General features: G+C 33.0%; 3 protein-coding genes across 4 annotated transcripts in view; 2 read left to right on the top strand and 1 right to left on the bottom strand.

The window, feature by feature from the left end:
• Positions 1–23,397, bottom strand: part of Sol1 — a 110,952-nt gene extending 87,555 nt beyond the window's left edge. Inside the window, exons 1-2 of the mRNA XM_074258271.1 lie at positions 23,159–23,397; positions 1,631–1,697 (exon numbers count right to left, since the gene is read on the bottom strand). Of these exons, the coding sequence (XP_074114372.1) occupies positions 1,631–1,697; positions 23,159–23,161 (70 nt within the window). The 5' untranslated portion in view covers positions 23,162–23,397. The remainder of the gene's footprint in view (positions 1–1,630; positions 1,698–23,158) is intronic.
• On the top strand, positions 11,219–13,751 carry LOC141537353 (uncharacterized). Of its 2 annotated transcripts, none has more exons than XM_074258273.1 (4): positions 11,219–11,469; positions 11,866–12,085; positions 12,659–12,955; positions 13,042–13,751. In XM_074258273.1, exons 2-4 carry the CDS (start codon positions 11,981–11,983, stop codon positions 13,261–13,263), a joined length of 624 nt encoding a protein of 207 aa, XP_074114374.1. In that variant the 5' UTR covers positions 11,219–11,469; positions 11,866–11,980; the 3' UTR covers positions 13,264–13,751. The 2 variants fall into 2 exon arrangements, with proteins under 2 accessions (XP_074114374.1, XP_074114375.1); XM_074258274.1 differs by lacking the exon at positions 11,219–11,469 and adding an exon at positions 12,489–12,566 and having other exon boundaries at positions 11,929–12,085.
• LOC141537352 (uncharacterized) lies at positions 21,167–22,531 on the top strand. The gene has a single exon (XM_074258272.1). It carries the CDS (start codon positions 21,256–21,258, stop codon positions 22,471–22,473), a length of 1,218 nt encoding a protein of 405 aa, XP_074114373.1. The 5' UTR covers positions 21,167–21,255; the 3' UTR covers positions 22,474–22,531.
• Positions 23,398–23,931: the final 534 nt, after the last annotated feature.

Consider the following 23,931-nt stretch of genomic DNA (forward strand, 5'->3'; position numbering starts at 1 on the left):
TTATCTCCTTGTTCTTAGCTGTACAATTTGTCCTGAATTCCAAGTTTTTCAAATTGAGAATTTTTTAAGATCCATTAAATATTTTTATTTATCAGTGCTAAACCACTTTAAATAAATGATGACAAGTTATTGTTTTCACTGCGGTAAAACATCCATAAGAAAATTCAGATACTTTTCTTTATCGCTTAAGAATCTAACGAAACCACCGCTATCATATTTGACAACCTGATTATCACCTTTGCCTTGGATCTCGTAAACAATAGTCGAAAAGCCGACTTGAACTGGCGTGCCGTCTTCAAGCGGGCACACAATTGGAGTTCCCAAGAAACTCTAAAAGAGTTAAACGGTTAATCTACTGTAGATAACAAATATGTCGGTAAGTTACCGACTGGAGATATCTTACAAGTTTTCTCGTCATTTCTTTAGACGACCCATTTTCGTCAATGCATTTTTCGACTATGCAATCCAAGTCTTTGCGCATTTTTACTATTTCTTCCTCAGTAAGTTTGAATTCTTCCGCATTGAGTGTTATATTGTAGGGATAATGCAGAATATCTGCAGAATTTCTAGACTAAAATTAAAAAAATTACAACCTAATCTCGCCTAAACGTTGGCTTACCCGTGCTTATTGAGTCATATAATCGATCAGTATACGATGACGTCACAATTTGCCAATGATAAATTTTACAATTTTTGTCAACTTTGTCATCACTGCCGGCCAAATTAATAACATTTACTCTGTCACCCAGGTCAAATGGTTTGTATAAAATTAAAATAACCGAATCATTAACGGATTTCTCCTTTTCTTTTATTGCCCAAGCCCCGGTCATGAATATTACTTGTCGCCTGTCATAACGGAAGTCTTTCTTACTGACAGCTGATACATTTGCAAAGACTTCCAAATTCTCGGGCTTTACACTGTAAAATGACGTATAATTGCAGAATATCTCAACTCTTTAACAAAAATAATCATGGTTAGAGTTGTAACATACTTAAAAAAGGAATACCCAGAAGTTAACACTAATTTCGCGTGTATAAGCGATCCGTAGCCATGGCTTGCGAGTCCTCCCATAAAATCCCGTTCCACAGTCATATCGTTGATGATAACCAACCAGGGCGATTTTTTATTTTCTTCGTGTATTTCTTCAATTGGACGATCTGTTACAACTTGACAACAAAGACAGCCTTTTATTAATATCGACATAGATATTAATACGTTTAATTTCCATGACATCCAATAGTTCATTTTCAACAGAGTTTTTTTATTTAACGATAAACATTAACGAATAACTACAATAGTCGAGTTCCGATATAAAGTCATTTGTTTTTTTCATTGAAGCAATTTGGTTATCTATTTGCTTATCTGCCCAGTTTGATAAGACCAATAATTATATTTTTTTTTCTACGTCTATACACCTTCTCTTGAAGTTAAGGTTTCATTCTCAGATTAAACTTATGGGTTTATTTTAATTAACAGGTTATGGGTCCCAATTTCTTGGAGGGACCTTTGGGATAATATTTGTCGTTAAGTTGCAAATAATTGGATCAATTGGTCGGTTAGTTTTTGAGTTATAATCACTTAAAAATCGAGGTTAAAGATAAAAAACCAGAAAACTTGAAAATTACTTACCAGGATTGACGGCGTTGCAATGATTGAGGAGCGGCAACCAGCATATGAGTAGTACCGCCCTCTGCATCTAAAAACAAACATAAAAAAAATTTTCAATTAATAAAATCTCAGCAATTGCAACGGCAAACAAAAAAAAAAAAAAATTCATATTTACATCGGCGACCATTAACCAAATATAAACATTTTTTCCCGGTACTTTTAATTAAAAATGAACGAACAAACACGTGATTGATGGTACAGAGACAACAAACCCCTCTGAATAGGAAAAAACAAAGCGGGATTATCTGCAGCAAATCGACGTATGGAAAACAAAGGGGTTGTTTTCACCGAAAAAGGAGAAAGATGGACTCGAGTGTCCGGCAGAATGAAGGAGTGTTGTGATCTAAAATCCTGAAGATATATAACTATCCTCGATAACAGCTACGGTAGGTGTTACGTTTCTACGCCTTATCGGCCGGCTGGATTTTCCATTATTTGAGTTGTATGCTGGACTGTAATAATCCTGTCAGACGTATTTCACTAGAAATTCATAAAAATCAAGGATTTTTTTTTTTTTTAATCGACTTATATACCCTGGAAATTTATTTCTACTTGCGAAAGAAAAAGCGCCAAATCACCGCCTAGCGGTGGCTTTTCAAACTAACTTTTTTTTAGGCTGTGCTAAAGCTTTTATGCTATAAATTTATAACTCAAACTATTTTTTATATTATTATTATTATTATTTTTATTTATATTTTTTTCTTATCATTGAAAATATCGATCAGTCCGTATCTTGAATAGAGAGTATTAATAATCAAAAGAATTGAACGGGTTCTTTTAATAAATAACAATAATAACTAAAATTCCTAAGAGAAACAAACGTACCAGGATAAAATCCAAACAAAAATGTAAATGTTTGTGCGCTTATTTCGTAAAAAGCTCCGCAAAACAGCTTATTTCTTTTCAAGCGTATCCAATACTTTTATACCTTTATCAAACGCCCGGTATCAACTTCCCAAAGAATCTAAAATACACGATAAAAATCAACGTTGCGAACAAAGTAGATCCGCAGAAACAAATAACATAGATAAGCTCAAATTTAACAAACATTTTTATTCACGGCTATTATTTAAATTTATACATTTCTAGCAGTAATTTATTAGGACTAATATAACAAATAATCCTGACAGTTTCTTTTTTCTTTTTTTTTTTTTTTTTTTTTTTATTTAAATTTTGGTGTTTACTGCACAAAAAAGCATTATTATTTTATAAATACAAGGTAGAGATTATTTTATTTATGTTGTGAGTATATTAAAAAGGTTAAATAAAATTTTCAGTGAAACGGGAAGAAAAGTGGAAGCTACTGGAAAGTAGGCCGAGTTACTGCTGCTCCAGGTGGGTATCGTAAAGTGCACAGGGTCAAAAGTCTATATATATATATATATATATATATATATATATATATATATATATATATATATATATATATATATAAATATAAACATGGAGAGGGTGGATGGTGTAGCTCCGACATATCCAGTGTGATTTTAAAGACAATAATTAAAAATAACAGAGAATTCAATAGACGTTTCCGTTTCAATGGATGATATTGATGTTTTTGCTACAGGTTATGGGCCCAGGTCTAGACTACCATTATAGCAGCGACTCTTGTGCTCACTTGCTTTCCTTAATAGATTTTTCATGAAATTTCCTTCAGGAATCCACCAAAAAAACAATTTATACATGAATTTCCATAAAAGTTGATCAAGGTCTATGAATTCCAGGTAAATTTTTGAAGAGCAATTTGAAAACTAATGGAGATTGAATGTGACTTAGTAGAAAAGGGAAGTAGCAAACACCACCAAAAAGAGCAATTTTGTTTGAATTAGTAGCCGTAATTGAATGAAGAGTTCCAGAGTTGACGGTCTGGAGTCTCGAGATTGAATCCGTTGTCCTCTGATGAACTTAACCGCACATGCTTCTGTATCACTACTTTAAGCTGCACTCTCGTGAGAATAAGTCGACGATCTTCCGCATGGAGGGACTATTGATTAACTGGGGGATCAATGATCAACTTAGAACCGAGTCAACTGGATATTTTTTTTTATGGCTCTGCATAAAAAGCATCACGCGCTGGTTAGTAAAAAAAATCGGCTGAGGATATGTTATCGAACCGGGAATTTGAGTTATTGTCGGTAAAATAATGACTTTAGGGGCAAAATAGGCCATTCTAAATTGTTGAAATTTTGAGTTTGGGTTTTCGGATCTTCCAGCGGCTATAACTCCTAAAATAATTGCTCTAAATGCAATTCGGACCACTGTAAATTATTCCTCGGGAAATTTCCTACAAGAAACATGGTGTTTTATAAGTCTAAAAAAATTTTTTTTATGAGATATCGGGACTTTATTTTTCGAAGAAAATTCGAAAAATCGAAAATTCGAATTTTTGACTCCAAAACATAAAAGTGACTATAACTCTTAAAATAATGACCATATTTGAGGTTGGTCTAGGCGAACCAAATTGAAGGTGGATAGTGGATGATCGAGTATCTTTTGAATATCTAGTCCCGCCGGAGGCCGCAAACAGTAAGAGGATTTATCTGATCGCAAAAGTTTCTCCACCGGTAAAACGTTTTATGTTGTCGTTTTAAAAGAGTTTGTATGTCTATTCCGTTTCATGGTTGTATACTCGTTGAAGAAATGTGGGACACTGAATTTATATTTATAAATGCTAGGAGAAGGGGGTGGGGGGTGGGATCTGAGACCGAGAAGTTTTTATAATGAGACGAAGCTTCAAAGGCTTTGGATTTAAATTATGGCGGGAGGGTTGGAGGTATGGGAAAATTGATAAGGACTTTTTTTGTAAAAAATTGAATTTTCTATCAATAACGTTTCTTATAATTTTTTCATATTTCTAATATTTCGCTAGTAATTTGACTTTTAAAATTACCTCAAAATACCCTGGGCCCATAACCTGTTACAGTTTCACGTTTTTGACTTTTAAAAGCCTAATTAATTTAATTCATTGACAGATAGTAGTCCCAAGGGTACTAAAAAAAAGTCTGGGTTCATAACCTGTTCCATTAAGTAAAATTACTCAAATAAAATACCTAAACTACTGAATTCACTCAAGCAAAGTTTTGCATGTTAAATTTATTTTTATCTCAGCGTTTATTTATCTTTTATTTCAAATATTATTCTTAGTGTAATATTTATTTTTCCTATTTTCCTATTTCACTATTCTTTTTTCGCTTTAACAGTTACCGTCCCTATTCGCTAAAGTTTCTCCCTTGATACACCTGCGGCCTCAACAGTGTCAAAGAACTCCAGAAAATGCCATCATCTCTTACTCGTTTTTTTTTTATATTTAGTTTTATTCTATCCCAGCCACATATATATACATACATATATGTTTGAAAAAGGGTAAGTGACTTATTCTGTGAAATGCCTCATAATCCGAGCACCCTTTACTCAACTTTGTAACTCATATATATTATTATTATATTTATTCTCTATTGCTCGCTTCTTTATTTCTCCCATGCAATAAAATGTTTTTTAAAAAATAATTATTACAATATATTTATAAAAATAATATATAGATGATAAAAGTATAAAAGTTTCTAACGAAACACAAAAATAGAAGGAAAAATTTTTCCTACCTCATAGAAAGCATGCCAATAAAAAGAAGGTTAGAACGGTCCTTTCTCGTATACTTCTCACATACTCATATATACTCCTCACATATATATGTTTACTTTAAATCATTTATTTTCTCATCTACGATAAACTATTTTAACTGTGCGTACACTAAACTATATTTTATCTTTTTATTCACCGCAAACATTAATAAAACTGTCTTTAAAAAAATTTAGTGGAGTTTGACAAGAGCTTTATTGCGGTTATAAAACTTTAATTATATGAAAAAGTACCTGGATTATTTTTATTTATATCATTTTATATTTTAAATTTTATTTTACATTGTAATTATTGATATTTTGTTATAAAATTGTCAGGTAGTTGGTGGACTATGTAACAGATAATACTAAAGATCCGGTTCTATAGAATAGGGTGAGAAATTTTCGCAAGAATGATTCTGATTTTCTCGAGAATTTATTTCGCGTTAAGAAATGCTGGAAATGGAATGTAATAATTTAAGTTAAGAGTGATAAAAAGAGTGTATGAAGAGTGAAATACTTCCCAGCTGAATCATAAATCTTATAATAAAATAAAGTTATTATAATAAAATATATATTTTTTTTATTACATATTTACAAGCTATTACCTATAACTACGGAAAAATGGATCCCTTTATTTTTTTTCTATAATTTGACTCGAAGAAAAAAAAAAATAATAATAATTGGTATTAAGGTTGTCCTAAAAAAAAAAAAAAAAAAGACATCTATAAATGGATCCCAAAGTGGCGAACATTTGGAGAGTTTGAGTAATCGATCCATAAACGGTGCTCGACTACGTGTGACATATTACTCCCTTTGGCAGTTTCCATGTGTTTTGTTACCCCTCGGAAATCCAAGACACGACACGATACAGATAGAGAGATAAGCAAACATTGAAAGACCACTCAGGCCAGAAGCTACCACTTAAATATTCCCTATGAATATTTCAAGCCCGCCAAATTCGTGTTTTATTTATCGGGAAATTTAAGGAAGTAAAAGAGAAGAAAAATATAAATGTTTTCTTGAAGGTTTAAAGATAAACGGGTTTATGATACGGTAAGGGGATAATTTATTCAATACTCAGGATAATCGATTGAATTAATTGGGTCATCAAATGCCGCTGTGTCTTCTGAATAACATTTCAATTCTATCGACAATGAAGGATTATTGCTATTTTAGAAATGAGAGTTCACGTTGTATCGAATCGTCCGTTTGTTATAAAAAATTTATCAAAATTCAGGATTCTAAACTTCAGAAAATTGCTTTGAGAAACAGGTTATGAGCCCAGGTTGTTTTATTATTATCGTTACCAGGTAATAAAAATCTCCGAAAATATTTTTGATCCCGACTTGTTGGTATTCATTCTAAAGGGCTTGAAATTATCTATTCGTCTGACCTATGCAATAATTTTTCGTAGATACACACATGAATATTTATAGAGTTTTAATATATACGTCTCTGTATAAGACAGCGGTCATCGCAGTATGCAAATTTACTGGCGGCTTGTAAATTGGTTTTAAGCCGTAAGTCTCTGTGTACATATATATATATATATATATATATATATATATATATATATATATATATATATATATATATATATATATATATATATATATATATATATATATATATAGATGTATTTATAAACAGACTAAAGCACGGTGTGCACAGAGTTTGAGAGTTGATGCATTAAACATACGGCGATAGTTCGTAGATACCCCGAGTTTAATACTTTCATGATGTTTGATATGTTTAATTTACCCGATAGAATTTAATTGCATTAATTCGAGGAAAACTGCCCGACAATCGATCAACTAATTACCATATTTACTGCTTGCTACCGATTTTTACAAATATCCATATATGTATATATATATATATATATATATATTATATATTTTTAAGATATAAGCTCATCCTGATGTTATACTCATCAAGAGCTTTCATTTGAGTACTCACATGCATCTTTGATATATCTTTCATATATCCATATATATAAACTATATAAATATATGAAAAATTGATGTGGGTACTCAAATGAAAGGTCTCGATGAGTATATCATCAAAATGAGCTTATATCATAAAAAATGTCAATAGTTAACAAGAATTCAACTGAAAACCTTAACACAAAATTTTTTTCTATTCTCTAAATAATATAAATTAAATTTTCCCAGCCAGTAATCATCTTATTAACTAAAATTAAAATTAGCACATGCGAAAATTCAAACTCGGAAAATAGTAAATGCTAATATACAATTTAGCCGTTTTCGTCTCAAACTTGAATAAAACTTTCCCCAGCTTCATGAAGCAGTGACGTAATTACAAGCTGTTAATTAATACCCCGGGTTGCATAAATTGGAGCGTAAGTCGATTACCTACGATACAATAACGATTTTTGAACAATGTTAAGCTTGTAAACTTAGCACTTGTTGATTATTTGGTAGGAAGATTAATATCGAGTACCCGACTATCAACACTACAATTGCATAAGACTCTATTTAATTTTCACTTAATTATTATGATACTCAACGACATGCAGAACAATTTCAAAGGCTCGTTTGATCTACTCGAGCTTTCAATGATCGTCACATCATACTCTGCTTTACATTAATTAATTTAAAGCATAATTCCCGTGACTATGTGAGCACTCAAACAAATTTATGTTAATGCATATCTAAATCTTTTAAAAAAAATTTTTTTAACCGCGACTGGTTAATTAGCTGAGCGATCCGAGGATCCGGAAAATACTTGGGTTTTATTATTAAGACTTTAGTTACCAAGGAATTGATTAACCTCCCTTCCAACGGGATTCCTCGGATGCTTGGAAGATTTCTTTATCCGCTAAATTTAATTACCGTCAATTCCACGATGATATTAATTAATTTATAAGTAATAACTTGATAATAATTAGTGATTAATGTAAAATTATATTTTAATTAATATATCCTGAAAATTTATTTCTGCAAGCGAGAGAAAAAAAACGCCAATGCGACACCTAGCGGTGACTTTATAAACTAAAATTCAAATTCAAACTTAAAATCGTAATTATTGGGGTAAATTTTGGATATATGAAAAAATGATAAGAAACCTTTTTTGTAGAAAATTAAATTTCCTATAAATAAAATTTTATAATTTTTTTTTTTTTTTTTGTGTAAAATATTTAGTCCAGAAATTAGCTGTGAAGAATTATAAATTTTTCAATTCAGAAAATCATGTTTGTCTGTATTATAAAATTTCTTGAACAAATATTGTTTCGAGTATTGATATTCCCGAGGATTCATTTCTGTTTGATCAGTCAATTAATAAAAGTTAATACAAACACGGATGAATTGAACCGAATAAAGAACTCAAACAATAATTTCCGGAAAATACAATACAAACAAACAAATATGATGATAAAGATAATATTTATCAAACCGGGAATTTCATGTGTGTTATCAAATGATTTTAGGGTGATGATTCGGTGGTAGAGATAGACAATTTAAAATGTCATAGATAAGGGCAAGGGCTTGTGGAAATGGATAACTGGAAGGGGAGCGTGTTTTAGTGAAGGGTTGATGAATTTATGTAACCTGGGTGGTTCCTGGGATCACGAAAGCACGCAACACGTGTAACAGCCCCGTGGATTCGCGGAGTGAGAAAGAGAAAGAATAATGAAGGTAACAACCCCTGCTGGCGTGCTCGTCGGACTGGAAAGTGCGCCGGAAGCTTGTAGCGACTGACATGGATGACGTGGGTGGTGGGCGAATAAAATTCAGTGGATAGAGGGAGGTTTAACTGATCGAGAACGTGGAACCTCCTGATGGGTGATGGATGATTGATCGACCAGTCGTGCTCTGTTGGACAATTAATACGTAATAACCTCACTAGATATACGCTGAAAATTCATGAGCACTTTTGAATATGCTTAATATTATTCATTTTTGTCGGGTCATTTCTCCAGGCGCTTTCCATACGGGCGTGTAAATATCTTGATCAACATATGCTTCTATGGACAGTCACAAGCAATTTATTTTTCAAAAACATTCCAGAATTCAGAGAGGAAATTTTTTATAAAAGTCTCAATTTTTTGGGCACAACTTTGAAGGCTTATTTTGGCTAAATGATAAGAGATATAAAAAAATTTATAAGAATCTTTTTGATAGAAAATTTAATTTCCAATAAAAAAGGTTTTCTGTAATTTTTATGTATCTTCAATATTTAAGCCAGAATTTGACTTTTAAAATCCCACTGAAATGTATGGGGCCCATAACCTGTTAATTGCCTTTTTTTTTTTTTGACAAGTCCTTATCAATTTTTTGGCCAAAATAATTATTAAATAAAGATGATTTGTATTTAATTAAATGCATGCATCAAAAGCTTCAAATAAAATTCCTGGTATAAAAATTTTCCTAGATAAGCGAACTAAAAAAAAAATCAAAATGAAGCTTTTCTTGAAAATGCAACACTTGAGTTGGTAAGCCGGGAAAACGTTCGGTGTTCCTTTGTACTCACGGAACCACGGTAAGAAAAGACCGGAAGGAGAATAATAAACGAAAGGAAATAGTAGCGAGAATAAAGATCAAATGAGTGTGTATAAAATTTATAAAAGTGTACACAAACGAGCCTGAAAGTTTAATGAGGGATTATTTATGCTTGGAATGATTCTGATGATTTTTTAAATTCTAAAGGAGTGAAAATCGGGAATTAGAAAAAGTAGAGGGAGTGATAGTGCACTTTAACGACACAACTAGAGATGGAGAAGGTAAAGTATAACTTTTCTTCCCGTTTTATAACAGCTAGACCCTTAGTTTCAAGACTATCATGAAGGAAAAATCGCCGGCTCGAGTGGTGGCATCCATCTACGACAATAGAGTTTTCTTTGGAGAGGACTAAGTTATCGAGGAAAATGGAATAAGAGAAACTGTTGCGAGAGATAGATCCATTAAGTTTCTGGAGGATTGAGAAAAATTAATTGTTGCTTTTAAGAGGTTTTGTGATGAGTTATATCATCGTAAATAATCGAAATACGGAAAAAATGATAAAAATACTTTTGATAGAAAATTGAATTTTCTACTTAAAAGGTATCTTGTAATTTTTTCGTATCTCCGATATTTACGCCAGAATTTGACTTTTAAAATTACCCTCAAAATACCCTGGGCCCATAACCTGTTAGTCGTCTTCTTATTTTGTCTTCTAACTCGAAAGTAATTAAGATACGGAAAAAATGATGAAGACTTTTTTGATGGAGAATTAAATTTCCTACTTATAAGGTCTCTTGTGATTTTTTTATAAATCCAATATTTAACCTAGAATTTGAAATTAAAAATTTCTAATTCAAATTTGATTTTCCAAAAAGGAAATAAAAGTAGATTGGAAAAAAAACAGGACTTGTCATTACGTGATTATCTCCGTGCGAATCTGTGAAATAGCGACGCCTATCCAGGTTGTTCTAACTGTGATTCCTGGATCGTTGCCAATTCTGGGTCTTTTATTTTCATCCCCGGATGGAAAACATTTTCCAACAACAATTGGACTTCTCAAATGAGTAAATAAGAAGGTATGTTTGCCTTCAACAGATTATCCAAAGCCTTCTGTCAGCACTATTCAACGCATCAATTCCGGATTGAAAGCTCCAGATGTCTCTTAACGTTCTATTGTGTCGTTCCGCGGATTCCAGGATTACTGACGTTGATATCGTCCAAATCTTCCATATCAATATTTTCTAAACTATCTATTTAAATAATAAGCTAGATTTATTGCTGACTAGATTACACGCTGATAACTTGCAATTGGATTTTCTTTGTCAAGTTACTTTTTAAGGAATCCCCTCGTGTCTTAATTGTCGTCTTTGTTTTACGAGAACACAAAAAAAGAGGGGATATCTTATCAATGTTATCAGCAATCGTTTAATGGTACGATCTCAAGTATTTCTTCTACCTTTCTCAGTACTCCACAATCGGCTGCGTGCTTTTGTTCTCTTAATTTATTTATTTTTTTAAATTCACCAATTTTTTTCACACTTAAAAATTTTTTTTAATTTTTTTCCAAAATTATGGAGCATTTTTTTTTGTATTTATTGTTTGGTCCTCGCTGTTACAATAATTTAAACTATGAATAATAATTTTAGTGCGGGTGACAAGAAGTGAATAAAAAAATTATATATTTTTTTTTTTTTTTTTTTTTTTTGGATAAAAATTTTGGGTAAAAATTTTAATTAATTTTATGTTATTTAAAAATTTTTATAATTACTTACTACATGACGTAGCTTGATTTTAATCTTATTATCTTGAAATGCATTACTGATAATTTTAATGATAAAAATTATACAGATTAAAAATATATAAATTATAGAAAAAAAAATTTTTTTTTTTTTTTTTTTTTTTTTAAAGAAATAAATTAAAAATTATTGAATTAGAATTAATGTCAAAATCATTTAACATATTTGCCTAATTATAATTCAATAATTACTCAATACATATTAATATGTAAATGAAAAAAAAAAAAAAAAAAAAAAAAAAAAAAAAATTATTTTATTACCAAGAAAGAAATGAAATAAAATAATAATATTCATATTGTATATTTTGATATTAAAAACAGGTAAATACAAAACGGATTATTATTTATTCAAGGAATAAAATCAAGTATTATTAAAATAAGAAGAAGAGTTTTAAGAATAAATACTGTAAATAAATTGTTAAATAAATAATCATCAATGCCACTAAATTTTTCACTTCGCCACGCATATCTTGAAGCTGAGACAGACATCAGATCTTTACCAATGGCTCCTAATATATATATTATTACTCCTGTCCAACATGTAAGTATTTATTTATAATACTTATCGTAATATTAGTTAAATTACTAAAAATCTCTCTAATAACATTGACTTTACAAGGCCTTCATTCAATTATAATGATCATATATGACCTATATGAGTCATATATAACTCAAAATGTTCACATATTAGTTTATACAGTCACATGTGAGTCATACATGACTTAATATGTTTATAAATGATTTTATATGATCACATATAATCATATATGAACCATATGTAAATTAATTTGAATGTATATGACATTATATGACTAAATATGAGCCACATCAATCACACATGACCTTCCCCCACCAAAAGCACTAACATTTCAAAAGTTTTCCACTAACCCCACTCAACAAAAGCTATAACCAACTTATAAACCACAAATCTTCTATTCTTGCAGATATACTTCCACTAAACCTTTTACGTCATAACCTACGTCACAGCAATGGACGATAGTATCAACACTTATGCATACCGAGTATGTCTTTGCTTATTAACCTATTGAGACGCTCCTAATCCTCTTTTGTTTTCCCAAAAGCTCTTTTTGTAATTTTAAACTTTTAATTTTAGGAACACGAGTGCGCAGGACGATCGCTGGCGACTCTGCTGGTATCGTGGGTAGCGGTGGCCATGTTGGGCGCCATTTTGCTCCGCTGGGAGCACATGTGGATAGCTTTAACAGTTCTTACGCTTCTTTTTTTGATGATGTGTGCTTATACCATTAAAATGAAGCGTCAAGTACGTCCGGATGAAAGAGACGAACGGTGTTTCATCGAAGAGAACATTAATGACGCTGGAGTCGATAATCCAGAGATTAGAGCCAGGCAAATTCAAACTGTGTCTGGTTCTGTTGATGACTTCACGGAGGTGAATTTTTTTAGAAGAAAAAACATTATTTTATACTGAAGATTGTAAGGATATATTTGAAAGGGTATTGTTTAATTTTATTCTAGATAATCCAGCCTCCAGCGTACCAAACTTACTGGATTAACGACCTGCCGCCATCTTATTCAGTAGCTGTCGGTGAGCCATCTACCGGGCAAAGACTAGCAGTTCCAAGCGACACCTACGTGACGATAACTTCAAACCCGCCGCCATATTGCGCAGTTTTGCGCCTAGAAACTGATCCAGACAATGAAATGTCATCACAAAATTTAAACCACTCAAAATTTTAGTTAATTAGTCTTAATATTATTTAATTGGTGTAAATAGTAATTTTTAATAGTAAAACTTGCTCGATAAATAAATTAAGATAAATTAACTCGTGGAAGTAGTGATAATCAAACGAATCGGTAAAGTGGGCGCCGTTAGAAGCAAAGAGTGCTTAAAAAGGAGAAGGGGCACCGCATCAGGAATGCTCATCGTGAAATTCCGGAAACTTAAGAAACTTGGAAAACCGTGTGCAGAGAACTGTGCTTATTTCTATCTCTAGTTAGGTTACTTGTTCTTTTGGTTTAAAGCTCTTATCGCCGTTTCGTCTGGGTGAAACCACCCCTGGGTATCGAAGAGCTTCGAGCCTTTCCAATTCGCAATATTAATTATTCTCAAGTAAGTTATTGTTAACAATAATAGTTACGCGGTTTTAAGCGCTTTTTATTGAGATTATTGTTATAAATTCCGAGTTTGTGCAACTTTGTTAAATAGACAATTTAATTCCCTACAAGAGAGGTATCTTATTGTTTTTTTGTATTTCCAATATTTATCCCAGAATTTGACTTTTAAAATTATCTCAAAAAAGTCTGGGGCCCATAACCTGTTGGTCAGTTTCTTATTTTATCGGCTGACTCGAAAATAATCAAGACAAGTAGTAACCCGTAGGTTCCTACAAAATATCAGGGCCCATAACCTGTAGGAAAATATTATTTGTAACTTAAGTATGTAATTATTGATAGTATGATAAGGATTCTAGTCATGTTTTTACCCTTCAATAAATTTCAGTGGGTAATTGAGTTCAATATTAGATCTAAAGTCATGAAATTTATATCACGGCAATCCAATTAACATCAAGGTTCAAATCTTATTACACACACGTCCCCAAGGAGCTGTCCAGCGGGCCGATAATCCGCCACGGGAAATCAAAAAAGCTACCTTGGAATGGAATTACTTTGCGAAATGACTGATCGAGGATACAGGAGGTATTCCATCTCCGGGTTATTATTTTATATTATTATATTCATTGTTTTTCCAAGTAGGGTTGATCATTTTTAAGAGGTGATAAAGCTCAAAATAGTCTTAGACTGAAACAATAATTTATATCTCAGAAGGTAGATTGCTGAGTGTTGAGTGACGAACAAGACAAATGGGATTTTATAAGCGGGAATATTAAATAGGGGAACGGGTGATGGAGTTTAAGATGGAGAAAAGATGACGAGGGTAAAGTAAGGGTAGAGAAAAAAGAGAACAAAATGAAAAGTTCGAGCTAAATGGGAAACGCTCATCATGCTGCTGACGGAAGACTGAGTACGCAAAGCTGCTAGTCATTTTAATCCAAAGTTCTAGTCGACTTAATAACAATAATACAAATAATAATGACTGCAATAATAATGATAATAATGACACAATACATCCGAAAAATTTGTCTCGGGTATTGTTTGCAAAAGTCTATTGTTAGTTTCTTAGTTTTCAGGTTTGGGTGATGATAACTTTTGAACTAATCATCCAATTTTGATCGGGCTTGAAAATCGATTCAATAAATTCATCCTTACCTCTCGACATAGGCCTTTGAGTTGTAATATTTTAATCGACAAAATTCTTGGAAAAAAAAAAAAAATATTTCAAAATTTTTATATCCTTTCGTAACTCACGTTTATAAGATAATAAAACTTCCCTCACAATGTGGAAAAATTAAACGCCTCAAGACACTTAAGTTTAACGATCAACAAAGTAATAGTATCGATAAATTCGAAAGAACACTTGAAGAAATAAAAATACAATAGAGAATTTTATTTATAAAAGTGATAGATTTTCCGTGGAGGTTAATTCCTTTTAAAAATTAAGAGTGACTGCCCAGTGAATAAGAAATGGTAATGGTAGATGCGGGAATGGTGGAATAAAATAACCTGAATGCCAGTGGCATGTATCTTGCTTAGCTTAATGGATCACCCGTTATCAATTGACAAATCGGTCTCTTGGTGGTGTAATACAGCCGGTTTTCCCATGACCGCACTTTCTCATTGTTCTAAACTTTTCGTCAGGGTTTTTTTCCCTAGTCCGTCCCATCTATAATTCTCAATCTATGATTTTTGGTTGGAGAAAAAAAAAAATAATTTAATAGATTAGAGACTTGGTGGGAAGAATCGATCCGGGTGGTAGGCCATGTCGATAGATTATTAATGGGGTAGCCTAGCTGTGCATCGCCAGTTGAGTGCATTGTTGCTGATGCAATATACTCAGTATCTTATACTTCAGCGCCCTCCTCCTCCTCCTCCTCCTCCTCTTCCTCTTCTTTCATCGTCCATATCTCTCAATTTAATACATGTCTTACAGCGCCCCTGAGATGTTTTATCACGGCTCTCAATATTTATGTAGACCGCCGTCACAGCGGGACTATTCTTCAGCGAATCCCCGATGGATCCGGCTCTCATTTCTGGCATCGCTGTACACGCTACGACACAATAACGCAATCTTGACCTCATGCATTTCCTCAACCCTCTATTATTAATATTAACCTTTTTGTGCTAAGGTAATGTCAAGTTAACGCAATTTTTATTTTTGACAAAACAGGTTATGGGCCCCGGTCTGATTTTTGATATCCAAGACTTTAAATTGTAATTCTGGGTTAAATATTGGAGCTACGAAAAAATTATAAGAAACCTTTTTTGTAGGGCGTTAAATTTACTATCAAAACTACTTATATCACCTTTTCGATATCTTTAATCATTGAGCCACAATGTCTATTTAAAATTGTAACTATCTATTGCTACGGATAATTTGAGTTTTTTTTTGGAAAATTTAATTTCTATAATTAAAAATAAAATATCTGGGTCGTGATTTTTAGCAAGAAATATAACTAAAGAAGAGCTAGAATGAAAATATATTTTTTTTTTTATACCACGGCTGGAAAAATCCAACTCCATTATTTATCACAATACAAAAGTTTGAGAAATCCAGTCACCTTTACTTTTTTTGTTTGTCACAAAAATATTATTGATAAAATAAAAAGTTATCGGGCGTTTTATTGTTTCATTACGTCAGTAAGTGAGCAGATGGCGCGATAAAGTCGTCAACTTCCAACGGGATAAGTATAAACCGCTGTCATTTTCCTTGAGATAAAACGGATACCCTGTATTTCATATATATAATAAAATAATAACAATAATAATAATAATAATATATAAGCTCTAATATATATATATATATATATATATATATATATATATATATATATTGAAGAATATTGACTCAATAGCGGTGTCAATTTGCCACTAGCTCCTCATGCCGGATTGAAAATTGATACAAGAGGACACTAGTCTATTTTTAAATGCGTTTATCTGGACGTTAGAGGCTTATAAAGGATTTTATTGATTTATCTTCATAACAATATCACTGCTATTTTTATTTAATTCAGCTTATAGACTTTTTTTTTTTTTTTTTTTTTTTTTTTTTTATTCAATTTAAATTTATCGCACCTCTGAATTTCAACGAATAAGTCTTGAAATTTTTAAAATACCTAAAAAATTTCTAGCTTGTTTCAATCTGCTCGAAATTCCCTATCCAACAACTACCCACAAGCCTATGTTTGGTCATATATCGCCATATGTGATCATATATGACGTATGTGTTGATCACACACGTCAGAAGTGACGTCATATGACCAGATATGATCACATATGATCACATACGGCCGATCGGGTCGTGTGGGTACTTATTTTTTCGGAAATTTTCCGTAGATTAAGACAATTCACATCCCAAAATTCTAAGTTCCTTACTTTCGCCGCCAGAGGCGTTTTTTGCAAAGATACTTTTAAAAATGAAGTAAAAAGGATTATTTTTAGAAGATGTATCAATAAACAAGATGTTGAAGTCGTAGTATAGTGAAATGGCGACTCGCCAAGTGGGCGGATGCTCGGGCTTCCTTCAGCTCAAAGGAAAAAATAATTTAAAGGGAATGAAGAATGACACTAACATCCATTTCCCGATGTCCTGTTGTAAAAAACTCCACGATTTATTAGAGGTATTATATTGATTATAAAGACCGATGATAATAATAATAAAATACTTATTTCTCGTATTGTACGTCACTGGTTAATTACATTGAGACATGAGATCAATTTCCGCAGGTTAATTTTGTTTTATTTATCTTTTTTCTTCATTATCTTTCCGCGGTTTTTTTTTTTTTTTGTAAGATAAAAATTAATTGGATGAGCAATAATGTCCTCATTTATAATTATTATTTTTTTTTTTGCTTTAAAATAATAAAAAAAAAAAAAAAAAAAAAAAAAAAAAAAAAAAGGATATTTATTTATTATATACATCGGAGGAAATTAAAATAAAAATGAATAAAATATTGGATAAAGTTTAAAAGTTTTTTATACGGCGTTTGTCACTTTGAAGAGCCAGTCGCGGCTAAATAGAAATAAACTTATTAGCTTTCTTCTATTATATTATATTTTTCATTTAATTGCCAACTTTTATAACAACCTTGTGTTGGCTAATTAGATGGTACACAAAAGTTTTATTTATTCCTCGAGTGTCGCTTTGTTAAAACTTTTTCATTCGCCATTTTTAAATTTTTTAATTGTCACTCAATAATAGCCAGTTTAATATTTATACTCATGATTAACAAATTGACAATAAAAGTTTTTTATTTTAATCATCAAAAGTATTAAACAGTGGCTATTTGCAGTAACTAACAATAAATATTTAATTTTGAAACTTATACATTCAGTATTTAGCTGCATGTTCGGCATAAGGTTTGCGTGAGTTAATTTTCATGCTAACAAAACTTTAGTTGATAACATTATACGCCATGCATTCCGCTGTAGTGGTAATTCAAACAATTAAATCAAATACCATACTCGAGAATATAATTCACAAAAAAAAAAATCTAGTGAATTTGGTGCGCTATCAAAAAGTTTGTGATTATTTTGAAAAACTACTTTGTAGATTGACTTAAAATTTTTTTTACGGACTAAAGATTGATACAAGGAATTAATTTTTCTAAGACCAATCAAAATCGGTTGATTGGTTCAAAAGTTATCGTCATTTAAAGTTAAAAAATTCATGAAAACGTTATTTTTTTCCTGTTTTTTAGTTCAAATCTCTCCCAAAAGGCGCAAATTGATGAATCTTATCATTCAAGCCCTTCTATGACAACTGTAGTGTCTTCAGGATTAGTTTAACAAACAATTGGGTCAAGTTAAGAGCCGTAGGATCATACGTAGGACGTAGTTAGTGAACCGTGAGTAGATAGAGTATGAAGTGCTGACAGTAATTGATCTTTAATAGCAATTGTGGTGGGTGCAGACGAATTCGAGAGACGTATATCATCATTACCATAATGAGGACTGAGAATGTCGATTTAATTGCTCCCTCCATCATTTTTAGCAATAATTTCCGCCAGTCAAAGTATTGACCTGGGCGGTGATGTTCCTTGATCGAAATTTTGATATTAAACAAATATTAGTGCTAAGCAGAGTTAAAATACCTCACGAGGAAGCAAAGAAATCTCGGAAAAGTGTTGATCTTTGTTAGCATTGCCTTTTCTGTGTCTTTATTTAGTAGTATTGTCGAGTATCTTGAACGCACTTTCAATTTAGAGACATTGCTTCACCTAGATTGCGGATATAGTGAGAATTGGAGTGGCATTTTCATTTGTCTAACATCAGTAAACATCCAATCCAGATAAAAGTCCCAGACCTCAGATGTGTCACGGAATTCAACCATCTGTGATGGTAAGTACACTATTGCAATAACTTTTCTAGAATCCAGGACGTTCAATGCTTGACAATACGGCAGTCTGTTTTTTTTTTTTTTTTTTTTTCCTTCCGAGTGTCTCTTTGTTTTTTTGAGTCAAAAATCAGACATTGTTCAAGGACGGTGAAGATAAAGAAGGGGAAGGGAGGACTGAGTTTGGGCAAGCGCGGACGCTAATGCCTTACCGGCTTGCCTACTCAAGTATGTAGATTGTGCTCTCTGGCTCCATGTGCCATTAATAGCTGATGACCTACGTTGTACAATAGATCTCCGGCGCTTGCTTCGTTTTCTTCCAAACGCGGGATATAATATTTACGGGTGTTTGTTCGTTAATCTCGGTAGACAAACTTTTAATTATTCAGGTGTCGAGTTGGATTTTGTTTCAAGATTTTTTTTTTTTTTTTTGGAAAAATCATTTTGTTGTGTAACTTTGAAACTAATAATCCGATTGATTTAAAATTCCACCATGATCTAAGGATTGACACAGTAAATGAATTTTTCCAAGCCCAATCTAAATCGGTTGATTAGATTAAAAGTTATCATCATTTGAAAACGACATTTTTTTTTTTTTTTTGGTTTTTCGTATAATTTCCGTGCAACTTTGAAACTAATCAGTTGATTGATTTAAAATTTTATCTGGACGTAAAGTTCGACAAAAGAAAGATAATTTAAAATTCCAGATGAAAATCAGTTAATCAATTTAAGAGTTATAATTATAATAATTCATCGGACATATTTATGGGGCAATAAAACAAGATGCAGCAGTTAGCAACACGGAGAATATTCAGATAGTAGCTTAGTGTATAGCTCGGGATTGGGATTTCATTTTCTGTAGGCCTTTTCTCTCTAGACTTTCCGTCGCTCTCACTCGCTTTCATCGGAGGTTCGAGGCAATATACCTGAGTAGAGTAGAGGGCCGGCGTATAACGTCCGGTGTTGTATTTAATGTGTAAATAGAGTCACGCATTCTCCATATGTGTTTATGAACGTATGTGTACACAGACAAACGGAATCGGTATGGGATGTAACGCAGACATAAACACAGAGATGATATAGACTGCGCACTTGGGCAACTAAATACCAGATGGCGTTAACGCGAACCGACATTACACTGTAGACTCCCTCTGTATTAAGCTCGACTTCCTCTAATCCCCTGCATCATGTCAATTAACTCTTTCTCTTTGCCAGTTACTTTTTTCTTTTCTTCCACAAAATACACCCGAGAGCCCAGGGTTTATGTGTCCGAATTTTGGCTTCTACAATAGATTGTAGTCAATGAGAATTCAAATCGAATAAAGGATGCGTTGCTTGTTTAAGCTCTATTATTGATTATCAATTAAGCTATTGAAGTATTAACACTCTTTTATAGTAAAATAAAAAATACTGTATTATGATGCGTTTTTAATTTACAATCAACGGTTTTAAATTTTGGATTAATTGGAAAAAAATCAAGTGACCAACACTTTTGATAGATTCATCAAAAGCATAGCTATTAACCAAAAAAAAAAAACTAGCAATTTGCCATTAGAGTAATCAATAAAACAAGACAACGATTGGCCAGTCCCGCTCAACCAAAGAACTCGACATTATCCTTAGTAAAACTTTTCACATTTTTCATATTAAAACTATAGTTTTAGTAGCTGAAACGGGAGCGCTTTGTCATATCCTCTTTTCAGCTATATGCCTCATACCGTCTACCTTTCCGGTGTATTTTTGTATTTTTTCTAAGCGACCTGTTCTGAAAAGGGTGCCCCACTATATACATACATATATATCCACCCGAGTCTTTCACGTTAACGCGTTACTGTTTTACTTTCAGGAGCTTTTTAACTTTATTTTTGTTCTTACTCTTTAGTTCACTTAGCCTTTATTCTGAAAGTGCTAAAGAAGACTAATAGTAAGATAAGTACGAAAGGTCGAGGTCAAAGCACCTCAAAAAAACAATCTTCAAATCATAAAACCCGACAATATTTCCATCATTTATCACCAATCTAAAGATCAAAGTCCAGAATTTGCTCACTTAAGCCTTGAGAAAAAAAAAAAAAAAAAAAAAAAAAAAAACGATATGCAACTTTCTCCTTCTACAACCCAATCAATTACCCGATGGAGGGGGAGCATCAATCAACTGCTCTTTGATCGGCAGTTCTGCCAGTGGCTCAGCTGGGTAACAACGCGTTATCGAGACCGTGATTACAGTGATTTCCAAATCAACAGCTGCTTTAAAGTGATTACCAATTCGAATCAGAGCTTCAATGCCACCGATCCAGGCTGCGGGTGTTCTTGATGATGCTGACGTAGCGGAGATAGTTTTCAGGAAAACAGGATCTTGGTTGGAGAGCCCAACCTGGATTCTGGAAAAAATATCTACCACAAACGGATTCATGGGGACCTACTACCGTCTGTCAGTGACCTGGACCACTAACTTGAGCTTTTTTGTAAAGACTCTGCCTCCAGAAGGGCCTCAAAGAGAGTTTATCCGGCAAAATAAAATCTTTAGCAAGGAGATCATCATGTACGATGAGATCCTACCCAAGATTGGTAACACGGAACCATCCAAGTGGGCGCCAGACTGCTACCTCTTGAAGCAGAATGTCATTGTGATGGAGGATCTGACTTGCCAGGCGTTTTCGACGTTAAACAAGCACCTGGACTTTGATTTTCCAACCTTCGAGTGTCTCTTCAATTGCTTCGCTAAGCTTCATTCCAGATCGTTGATCTTCGGAGAGCAGCGCAAGGTGTCTCTACTGGAATCTTGGACGGAACCGCTCAAGGAGAACCTATTCAGGGAATCCGGAAGGTCCATGATGTACCAGGTATCTGCTCTGAAGGGTATCTGCTGCTTGATTGACCTGGTCCTGCCGCCGGAAGCAAGACAAAAGACCAAGGACAAGGTTCTCCATTGGGCAGGTGGGATATTAAAGGCGTTGGAGCCTTCCAAGAAGCACCGGAATGTCATTTGCCACCGCGATGTTTGGTCGGCTAACTTTATGTTCAAGAAACTGGAGGACAAGCTGGTGGATTGTAGGTTGATAGACTTTCAGTACTACAGCTATGTTAATCCGGCGATAGACTTGGTGGTGGCAATGTATTTGAATACCAGTCGTGTTATCAGGGACAAACACTTTGATCAACTGGTCAAGGGGTACTATAAGGACATTGGCAAGTTTTTAAAAGAAGAAGGTCTGGATGTTGATGATGTATTGCCCTGGGATAGCTTTAGGGCTTCGTGTATCGAGGCTAGACCTTGGGGGATGATGTACAATCTCTTTGGGCTCCAGATGACTCTTCTGGACGACCAAGCTTGCAAGCAGCTCGCTGAATCGTCTGAATTTATGGAAGATGTCATTTATGGGGAAAAAAGGGATCAGTTTGTCAGCATCCAGTTTCAGAGGAATAAACTGTTCAGGGACAAGTTTACGGAAAATATTTGGGAAATTTTTGAGTGTTTGCCAGAACAGATTCCGTTGTGAAATTATTTTTTGTGATTTTTATGTATTTTGTGCTAATAAATAATTTTTTGAATTGAAACCTTGCTTATTATTGAACCGTCAAAAATTTTAATGGTTCTTTTTAAAGAAATTAAAGTATAGAAGTGTTTGATTTTGGCAATAGCTTCAAATCTTGGCTCAATTCTTTTCCGCAGGAATTTAACTAATTGGAAGCTTGCTAATAGTGACCTTGGGAGCTTATTAGCGGTCTACTTGTCCTCAAGTGATTCACGAGAGACACTTTCAAAAATGGGCTTTCTACACTCACTTGAGCACGTTTTCAACCCTCGTATGATTCTATTGATCAGCATATAGCGTCAGCATTTCACAATTCGAATACAATACGATCTATATAGAATTCTATAAAAAATCTTGATAGATTTTTTATGGAAAAAGACATTTAGGGAATAAATTATAAAGTTTTTGAAGCTTTTAGGGAGTATTGTTCTCCGTAGCAACAAAGTTAGAAATAAAGGGGACGGGTGATTTGCACATTAACAATTTTTGGGTGGAAAGTTTGTTTAAATTAATAACCCGGGCCTTGGTAAGAAAACTTGGTACTTAAGGGTTCAAAGTTAGACTCTCCAAGGGTAGAAATTTAAAAAAGTTTTTAAAGGAACTTATAAGTATTAAAATTAATGAAGACTACCCGCCATTAGTTACTCACCATTACGCTAAAAAATTATCCTCATGCTTAGTATCCAGATAACGAACACAACACGTGCAAATTCATATCTACACTTGAACTTTAGAAAAAATTTTTTTTTTATTCACTTGTAAATGATCGGAGGACACTCGTAAAAATAAATTGGGGTTAATTTGGGCGCAATCACCGAGAACACAAAAACTATGACCACTCGTTAGATTTAAAGCACTCGAGGGAAACCGACACGTTTTTTTTTTTTTTTTTTTTTTTTTTTTAAACTAAATTATTGTTGCATTGACACACTTATTGATTGATCTTCACTTGTGAGAATATTTTTAGCACTGAATTTAACTCGAGTTCATTCCAGTTGTTGACTGTTTGAGTTCAAGGGGTGCTATGATTATATACCGAAAGCTCGAACTTAACGGGGGAACATTTCACACGTGGTTCGCGTGGAAGCTCGCGCGATACTGAAATACTAGGATCAACTCTTGCCGCCACGAGGTCCAACGGCTGCGCTTTACAGCCACCTCTGATCATCCCTGGTTTTTTCTTCCAATAAGGGATTGTGCTGGAAAGTAAGCATTGTTAAAGTTTTACTTTTATTTTGTTCAATTTTCGAGAGAAAAATTTAAGTTGGAAACTTTTTTGGGTGGTTTCATCAGTGTAATCACTATTTTTTAGCTCTAGATACCGAGCTTTAGTAATTGGGCTGAAAAAAAAAATATATAGTTTTAAAAATCACCACTAGGTGGCCAAGTGGCGCTTTTCCTTCTCGGATGCAGAAATAAATT

Source organism: Cotesia typhae, unplaced genomic scaffold (assembly GCF_013202065.1).
Source record: "Cotesia typhae breed Kobodo isofemale line unplaced genomic scaffold, CoteBio_Ctyphae scaffold_91, whole genome shotgun sequence".
In the NCBI taxonomy this organism is placed as follows: domain Eukaryota; kingdom Metazoa; phylum Arthropoda; class Insecta; order Hymenoptera; family Braconidae; genus Cotesia; species Cotesia typhae.

What these genes read in the sequence shown, in the direction of transcription:
- LOC141537353 (XM_074258273.1), top strand. Translation starts at nt 11,981, where the DNA reads ATGCCACTAAATTTTTCACTTCGCCACGCATATCTTGAAGCTGAGACA. An exon ending in TTATTACTCCTGTCCAACAT is followed by an intron (nt 12,086 to 12,658) that starts GTAAGTATTTAT and finishes TTTTAATTTTAG; the next exon opens with GAACACGAGTGCGCAGGACG. An exon ending in CTGTTGATGACTTCACGGAG is followed by an intron (nt 12,956 to 13,041) that starts GTGAATTTTTTT and finishes ATTTTATTCTAG; the next exon opens with ATAATCCAGCCTCCAGCGTA.
- LOC141537352 (XM_074258272.1), top strand. Translation starts at nt 21,256, where the DNA reads ATGCCACCGATCCAGGCTGCGGGTGTTCTTGATGATGCTGACGTAGCG.